General features: G+C 40.6%; 1 protein-coding gene across 1 annotated transcript in view; it reads left to right on the plus strand.

The window, feature by feature from the left end:
* Positions 1-3220: 3220 nt before the first annotated feature.
* LOC139401164 (low-density lipoprotein receptor-related protein 1B-like) overlaps positions 3221-9520 on the plus strand; it is a 430219-nt gene continuing 423919 nt past the window's right edge. The window contains exon 1 of the mRNA XM_071145604.1: positions 3221-3398. Coding sequence (XP_071001705.1) covers positions 3314-3398 — 85 coding nt within the window. The 5' untranslated portion in view covers positions 3221-3313. The remainder of the gene's footprint in view (positions 3399-9520) is intronic.

Below are 9520 nucleotides of genomic sequence, written 5' to 3' on the forward strand. Positions count from 1 at the left end.
CACATCTAGTGAAAAGCCCAATTCATTTCAATCTGACACATGAGTGAGGTGATTCATCCACCAAATTGCTGTCATCTAAGTGGTTGATGTCATGTAAGTGCTGTCTTTCCCTCTCTCTCCTTTCACTTTTTCTCTCTCTCTCGCTCTCTTTCTCTCTCTCTCTCTCTCTCTCTCTCTCTCTCTCTCTCTCTCTCTCTCTCTCTCTCTCTGTCTGTCTGTGTGATGCTTCATTGGCATTTTGCCATTTTCAGCAGGACTGCTGTGCACAACACAACAACACTGGCCTCGGTGTACCCCTAATAGCCCATCCACTTACACTAAAGCTCTGCTCTTCCATCAAATGTGTGTCAATATAAACAGTTGGCAATTTAAAGTTTTTCTGTTCATTTTTGTTCTGCAAACTCAAATGCTCTTTTCTTATCCACAGTTCTTCTGAAAGACACTATGTTCAGCCATTGAGCAGCATTTTACATGAAGCGGCTGGACATACATATTAGAGCAGTATTGAGCTGAAGAGGAGTCTGACAATAACAGGAGATAGCCAGGAACGGATGGGCCAAAGGTAACTTGCTAATCATTTTGAAGTTACCTTATGATCTTAAATATTTACTATACTGAGTAAGTGTAAGATGTCAGAGGTTATGCACAATACACCTGAGAAGGTAGCTAGTCATGGAATGGCAATAATGTATACTGCAGACTGCATCCCTCAAGTCACTTACAGAAGGTGGCTCAAAGGTCATGGTACTGGAAACCACACATTACTCATCTCCATACGAACCCCATGACTCCATCATGTATGACCTTGGGTCATGTTGTTTGCATGTTTGAGTGCATGGCAGACAGGAGAGCAGCTCCCTGTTTGTGTCGGTGGAGGACACGTGAGTGACGTGATGCAAGAGAGGAAGATAAGTGTGCCCTTCTAGAAGCCTAGTTCGAAAAGCCATGATGCTCACGACACACCACGGTGCCATTGGGTGGCGAGATGCTCTCTGACAGATGTGCTCTGTAGCTAGGCAGCCAGGTCCAGAGTGAGCATTACACTTATTGACAGGTGCAAGCCCTCCCAGTACATGGCTGTCATCATTATTAGTGTAAGTGCTTTATGTTGAAGCTGACATGATTCTATAGGTGTTAGTGTTGCTAATTAGTAGGTGAGGCTGACATGACAGGCAGACAGTTGGTTGCAGATATGTTTTTTTCTAGCAGGGAATAGATTAATACACATGAGGTGTTTTCTGAAATAATGAGGGTCTCTCAATAGTGGTCACCAGTGTCAATGCAGGAAAAAAGTAATTGAATTATAATATGTCTTTAGAACATGTATATGTAGGGAAACTAATGAAATGCACAAAAATGTAATTATATGTGATGTATGATACATGCTGAATGATGCATATTCAATCAGCAATTTGTGAAATGAATTGTCAATAATGTTTGAATTATAAATAATAACTGTGATATTAAATGTGTTATAACGTTAATAAAAATGTCAAGCATCTATTCAAACAGTCAATTGGTTTACAGACACTATTGTTGAATTTACATTTAGGAAACATGCTTTCAAGTTATTTGGTTTACTGATGTAAGACATGAGGTCCGGCTTCACTTCATAATATCCAACCTATAAAAAACACTGTATTGTTGTGGTTGAAAGAGCTGTAGAGCTCTCTGCTCTCAGCTCTCTTTCCCCTAGTGAATACTGAATGTGAAGGATCATGGTTTAAGCTTCAAAGCTGCAAGTCAGTGCTTTGGAAGGGATGTAGCAGAACAGAGAAACATGTCCATTGGGCTAGCCTTGGGCTGTTTAGTGCAGTGTGCGGGCCGACTTCAATAGATAATGAGCACCTCCAGTTAACAGTGGCTACCTCCTTGTGTTACAGATTTGTCTCAGACACCTGTCTGTCTTCTAGAAAACTCAGAAAACATGTCAGATGAGGTCTAAACCATTCTACAGTTGAAAATGATGTATGTTTGCTTTATATTCTGTTAGTTAAAGACTGGTATAGGGCCTACACTGCACCATTAGAGTTAACACTATACCCACTAGTAATTTTTACAATTGTATTACATTTAAGTATATTCATCATATGAGCGCATGGATATGTGGATCTACTGTTTGGGTGGTGGAGATGACCATTCTACAGCATCAGAGGGCTACTGTATCAGAGGGGTACTGTATCAGAGGGGTACTGTATACGGAGAAGAGTCCAACCCCACAACAGGTTGAGTGGTAGGGCAAACAACGCACTGTTGGAGTTATCTCTAGTAACCCACTAGTAATTTCCAAAATTGTATTACATTTAACAATGTCATTTAAGTGTAAAATACTACATATGTATTATTTACCCATTCTGGAAAATTATGGTAGAACCACCCAAGCATATGGTTTGAGACCATGAAACCCTGAGCCCATGGATATGTGGGCCTACTGGTGGTGGGCAAGATGACCTTTTACGGAATCCCTGAGAGGTATGGAGGAGAGGAGACCAACCCCACAGGAGAGATGGGGAAGATCCAAAAGGTAATCCAGGTGAAATCTAAAGCCCTGGAATGTTTTATCAATGTCAAACCCAGGAGATATGTAGGCTACTTTATTCCCATGACTCCATCTCTGCCTAATGCTACCTTAATTCTACAAGTCAAACATTTATCCACGTGTAATATGCAACTAATAAGTAATCATTTAGTCATGTTTGCATGTATCAAATGACCTCTTCAATTTATGGGAAAATAACATTTTGCTCATTGAAAACCATGTAGACCATAAGGCTTGGGTGGATCGCATCTACCCGAAACTTCCTTAAACTGATAATGATGGTACCCGGGCTAATGATCATATACAATTTATAAAATAGCCAATCAATAATATTGTTTTATGGGGAATGGGTGATCAAAACGCATCCAAAACTATAGACACATGGTGGTGCAAACACTAACACTAACCATGAGCCATTGACGGATTTCCATCTTGTGACACAATGGTTCGATGCTAAGTAATATTAGACACACTTCTATGCGTTTTAAAAAGCCAAGACGCGCAAATTCTGTATCCTCCCACCCCGCCTTCCATTCTTTTCCTCCCCTCTCTCGTCGCTCTCTCCATCTCTTACTGTCTGTCGTACGTCCGTTTAGCTGAACACCTAGCAGAGACCTACTGATCAATGTGAATGTACGGAGTGAGGGAGTGTTGCTGGTCCGTTCCGCAAACAGATTCCTCTTGGCATCCCTGAAGAACGGCGCTCGATTAGGGGGGCTCTCCTGGACTCGCGTGAGAGAAGTGCTGTGGCTCTTCAGCCCTCACTCCGCAACGATGTCCACATTTCTAATCGCCTTTTTCACCATATCGGGATTATTTTCGTGCGTGAAGACCCTGACAGACGTGGATGCAGAACAAGGTAAGAGAAGCAGGGTAGCAGCTGGTGGGTATGGGAGATGCACAGTCCGATCAAACTTCGCTGGTTCCCTCTTTACCATACCGGTGCATGGCCGGGATAACGGAATAATTCAGTTTACTAACATTATGTTGCAACATAATGTTAGTTTTACTAGTCAGCATCGTAGATGAAATATTCTCAAAATTGCCCACCATGATTCTGGCGAAGGTGGTGCAAATGCGAATGCCATTCATCCCCATGCCATCGGAATAATTTAGTCAAAATGATGGGTTGACATTTGTGTATGGTCTATTTCTATTCAGAATGATGATGTAATAGGCTATAACTAAATGCGGAAGTTGAGCATCATAAGTAGCCTACTCTAAATCATAGTTCGTGGAATATTGTCCATGGAGACCTATGCTGTACGGTAGCCTGTAGCCTAGGTTGTTGTAGAATGCAGCCCGCGACATGCCATGCAGTGACACCAACACGGTGCAAAATAATTATGTGTTACCTTTCCAAAATTCTCGTCCAAAAACTGGTGATTTTGGCAGGAGCCTTGACTTGTAGTAAAGTTTATTGACATAAAGTAGCCTATACATGGATGTTGCGTTTAGATGGGTTGTTCAAATGTGTTGTGCGCAACAATGACATAAACTGGGAAATGAATGAAGAAAGTGAGTGAATTGAAGAATGAAATTGGGATATGCCCATCCTCCATCTGTCAACTGATCAATTAGGTGTTTGTAATGCTCTCCAATATAAATGTTCTACTTTTCAGCTCATCTTTTGTTTTACTTTGTTGCTATAGATAGTCTAGTTGATCTGTTGAGGGGCAGGCAACATAAATATAGAAAACGTCATCAATACCCCCAACAGAGCGTGGAAACGATGGAAGTAGAATAAAGCCTATGGCAGGTAATCACAGCAGGTGAACGAAACAATGTTTACTTTAGTCTTTGAAATGAAAAGATTAATTTAAAGTGCCAACTCCCCTTGGACGCCCTACTGCTCAGATAAAAAAAAAATGTAATGCAGAGTTTGAGGTTGTCAGCATTGCGCCGCTGCTACGACTCAGACATCTCAACGTGAAGGAATCGGTGTTATAGGCTTTGCAAAGTGTTTCAAGTGCGACTAAACTTCAGCACGGATTTCTTTCCAATTCAATAAAAAAAAACGACGTACACGCAGACTCACACACACACACACACACACACACACACACACACACACACACACACACACACACACACACACACACACACACACACACACACACACACACACACGCAGACTCACACACACACACACACACACACACACACACACACACACACACACACACACACACACACACACACACACACACACACACACACACGCACACACACACACACACACACACACACACACACACACACACGCACACACACGCACCATCTAAAATGTTGTTGCTGAGATTTAATCTATTTCACCATACTATTGCGTGCTTTCATGTAGTTCAGGTCTGCACATCAAATAGTCTTATACCTGCCTCACTGAGGATATCAGACATATATGGCTATTAGAATAGCTTGAGTGAAATCCAGTTAGTTTCATTAAAAAAACTGTGAACTGGTCTGGTATCCCCTGAGAATACTTCTGTAGAATTAATTATTCATGGGAGAGATGGAGGAACTTATCCATAAAGAAGTAAAGATAAAATGCCATTTTGGATTTAATAGACCGTAAGCATGCCTGTGCACAATACCAGATAGGTAAAGTAATTTGGGGTTTACGTTTTGATTTGAAATTACTGTAGGCTAATAGTTTTACTCAGAAGAATACCAAGTATTTTCTTGTTGGTATTCGTCTTGGGAAAGAAAGGTATGATACTTTTTTTTAAACCTATTTTTTATGCCATTAGGTACTTTTTCCTAAATCAGTCCCTGCCATTTAACATTGAGCAGAGGCCAGGGACTAGCAGTACAATGCTGAGCAGACACAATGACATGATGAGAGTTGAGGAGAGGAGGTAGCTATAGTCCATACTAACCTGCCTTTATTTTATCACAGTACCCTTGATCTCCTGTGGTGTCTGCCACAGTAGATAACCATCACCACATACAAACAGCTCAAGGTTGTTTGAAATGTATGACCCCTTTTACCATGGCTATGGTTGTTTGGTTAAATACACAGGTTGGATGCAATGCTTCCCTAATGTAATCTAATGACATTAGTAAGGTTTCCTTCAGGGGCTAATTAGATGAGATGTTATCTATCTGAGCATCATGCTTCTATGCTGGACTATCATCCAGTAGGATGGGAGGTACTCCTGTTGATGAATATAAATCAGTAAATCAGTAGTCTACATGCAGATATATATAGCATTAAATACACTGAGTGTACAAAACATAAGGAACACCTTCCTAATATGGAGTTGCACCCCCCTTTTGCCCTCAGAACAGCCTCAATTCGTTGGGCCATGGCTCTACAAGCTGTCAAAAGCGTTCCAAAGGAATGCTGGCTCATGTTGACTCCAACTCCCACAATTGTGTCAAGTTGGCTGAATGTCCTTTGGGTTGTGGACCATTCTTGATACACACTGGAAACTTTTCAGCATAAAAAACTCAGTAGCTTTGCTGTTCTTGACACACTCATACTTGTGCTACCATACCCCATTCAAAGGCACTTAAATATTTTGTCTTGACCATTCACCCTCTGAATGGCACACATACACTATCCATGTCTCAATTGTCTCAAGGCATAATAATCCTTCTTTAGCCTGTCTCCTACCCTTCATCTACACTGATTGAAGTGGATTTAACAGATGACATCAATAAGGGATCATAGTTTCACCTGGATTCATTATGGAAAGAGCAAGTGTTTCTAATGTTTTGTACGCTCAGTGTATATTGTAATGTAAAATATTGAATATAGTGAGATAAGTCATAACAGCAAATATCTATGACTACACTGATACAATTATGTTTTGTACAATCAGTGTATAGCCATATATCTCTCTCTATACATTTACAGTATGTTTCTGAAATATATTTCTACTTGTTGTTTTCTTTTTTGTTTTCTGTGGTAACAGTAGCCCATAAAAATCTGTTTTGTTTATGACCGAAAGGGTCTCCTAGAGATTATCAGTGTCACCTTACTGTATGGTTGCGTTACATGATCTGCAAGGAGACTTTCCAAGGAAACGGATGTGTTTTACTCTTGACCCTCTGAGGCTCTTAGGCTGGACCCACTTCTGTTTTCATAGCTGGTTTACATATTTGTCCGGATGGATGGAAAGCATTTCTGTAAAATGTGCTGGCTGTTATGGCTTTCTAGGAGAACCACCCAACCCTATCCTGTTTCAAAATGACATAGCAAGTCAAGGCCTCTGCATCAGGTGATCTCAGTTTAATTGGTTTACTCAGTAAACATTCTCATCAAATCAAACTTTATTTGTCACATGCGCCAAATACAAAAAGTGTAGAGCTTACCGTGAAATGCTTACTTACAATCCCTTAAACCAATATTGCAGTTCAAGAAGAGTTATAAAAATATTTACCAAATAAACTAAAGTAAAAAAATATATAAAAAGTAACACAATAAAATAACAATAACGAGGCTACATACAGGAGGTACCGGTACCGAGTCAGTGTGCTAGGGGTACACGTTAGTTGAGGTAATTTGTGTGTAGGTAGTGGTGAAGTGACTATGCATAGATAATAAACATTGAGTAGCAGCAGTGTACAAAACAAATGGAGGGAGGGTGGGGTGTCAATGTATATCGTCCGGTGTCCATTTGATTAATTATTCAGCAGTCTTATGGCTTGGGGGTAGAAGCTGTTGAGGAGCCTTTTGGTCCTAGACTTGGAGCTCCGGTATCACTTGCCGTACGGTTGCAAAGAAAACGGTCTATGACTTGGGTGAATGGAGTCTCTGACAATTTTACGGGCTTTCCTCTGACACCGCCTATTATATAGGTCCTGGATGGCAAGACGCTTGGCCCCAGTGAGATACTGGGCTGTACACACTACCCTCTGTAGCGCATTACGGTCAAGGCTGTCTCGGTGTGTCTGGACCATGATAGTTCGTTGGTGATGTGGACACCAAGGAACTTGAAACTCTCGACCTGCTCCACTACAGCCCGGTCAATGTTATTTTCCTATAGTCCATGATCAGCTCCTTTGTCTTGCTCACATTGAGAGAGAGGTTGTTGTCTTGGCACCACACTGCCAGTTCTCTGACCTCCTCCCTATAGTCTGTCTCATCGTTGTCGGTGATCAGGCCAACACTGTTGTGTCATCAGCAAACGTAATGATGGTGTTGGAGTCGTGTTTGGCCACGCACTCGTGGTTGAACAGGGAGTACACTACTGGTCAAAAGTCTTAGAACACCTAGTCATTCAGGGTTTTTCATTATTTGACTGTTTTCTACATTGTAGAATAATAGTGAAGACATCAAAACTATGAAATAACACATATGGAATAATGTAGTAACCAAAAAAGTGTTAAACAAATCAAAATATATTTTATATTTGAGATTCTTCAAAATTAAGAAAAACCCTTGAATGAGTAGGTGTTCTAAAACTTTTGACCGGTAGTGTACATGTCAATGGAACAAATTTGATTTTATAGGCAAAGCCCACTGCAGTACAAATATGGTATAAAGATAACTTAAATGACCAAGACAAGACATTCTATCCAATTCTATCAGTTAAGTGCAATTGTTAGTGGACTCCTCAGTTCTACACAGGATTAGGCTAGAGATAGAATACCCCATGGCCCCAGGGTATGTGAGCAGGCATTGACAGTCAGGTGCTCCCAGATGGCTTGTTATGGTCTGGATGTGGTTACTGGATGCTGAAAGAATTGGATAGAATGTCTTGTCTTGGTCATTTAAGTTCTCTTTATAACAGATTTGCACTGCAGTGGGCTTTGCCTATAAAATCGAATTTGTAGCATTGACATGTATATGATGAGAATGTTTACTGAGTAAACAAATCAAACAGATTTTCTTATTACTGCTGACACAATGTGATGTTTACATAAAATGGCTTTCCGCAGTGTCAGCTTAACTGAATAAATTCCAAAGACTATATTTAATCTACCACCATATACAGTGGCAAGAAAAAGTATGTGAACCCTTTGGAATGATCTGGATTTCTGCATAAATTGGTCATATCTGATCTTCATCTAAGTCACAACAACAGACAAACCCAGTCTGCTTAAACTAATAACACATAAATTCATGTATTTTTCTTGTCTATATTGAATACATAATTTAAACATTCATAGTGTAGATTGGAAAAAGTATGTGAACCCCTAGGCTAATGACTTCTCCAAAAGCTAATTGGAGTCAGGAGTCAGCTAACCTGGAGTACAATCATTGAGACGAGATTGGAGATGTTGGTTAGAGCTGCCCTGCCCTATAACAAAACACTCACAAAATGTGAGTTTGCTATTCACAAGAAGCATTGTCTGATGTGAACCATGCCTCTAACAAAAGAGATCTCAGAAGACTTAAGATTAAGAATTGTTGACTTGCATAAAGCTGGAAAGGGTTAGAAAAATGTATCTCTAAAAGCCTTGATATTCATCAGTCCACGGTAAGACAAATTGTCTATAAATGGAGAAATTTCAGCACTGTTGCTACTCTCCCTAGGAGTGGCCGTCCTGCAAAGATGACTGCAAGAGCACAGCGCAGAATGCTCAATGAGGCTAAGAAGAATCTTAGAGTGTCAGTTAAAGAATTAAAGAAATCTCTGGAAAATGCTAACATCTCAGTTGACGAGTCTACTATATGTAAAATACTAAACAAGAATGGTGTTCATGGGAGGACACCTCGGAAGAAGCCACTGCTGTCCAAAAAAACATTGCTGCATGTCTGAGGTTCGTAAACGAGCATCTGGATGTTCCACTGCGCTACTGGCAAAATATTGTGTGGACAGATTAAACTAAAGTTGAGTTGTTTGGAAGGAACACACACGCTATGTGTGGAGAAAAAAAGGCACAGCACACCAACACCAAAACCTCATCCCAACAATAAAGAATGGTGAAGGGAGCATCATGCTTTGGAGCTGCTTTGCTGCCTCAGGGCCTGGACAGATTGCTATCATCGGCAGAAAAATTAATTCCCAAGTTTATCAAGACATTTTGCAG

The sequence above is a fragment of the Oncorhynchus clarkii genome, chromosome 3 (assembly GCF_045791955.1).
Source record: "Oncorhynchus clarkii lewisi isolate Uvic-CL-2024 chromosome 3, UVic_Ocla_1.0, whole genome shotgun sequence".
NCBI classification, from domain to species: domain Eukaryota; kingdom Metazoa; phylum Chordata; class Actinopteri; order Salmoniformes; family Salmonidae; genus Oncorhynchus; species Oncorhynchus clarkii.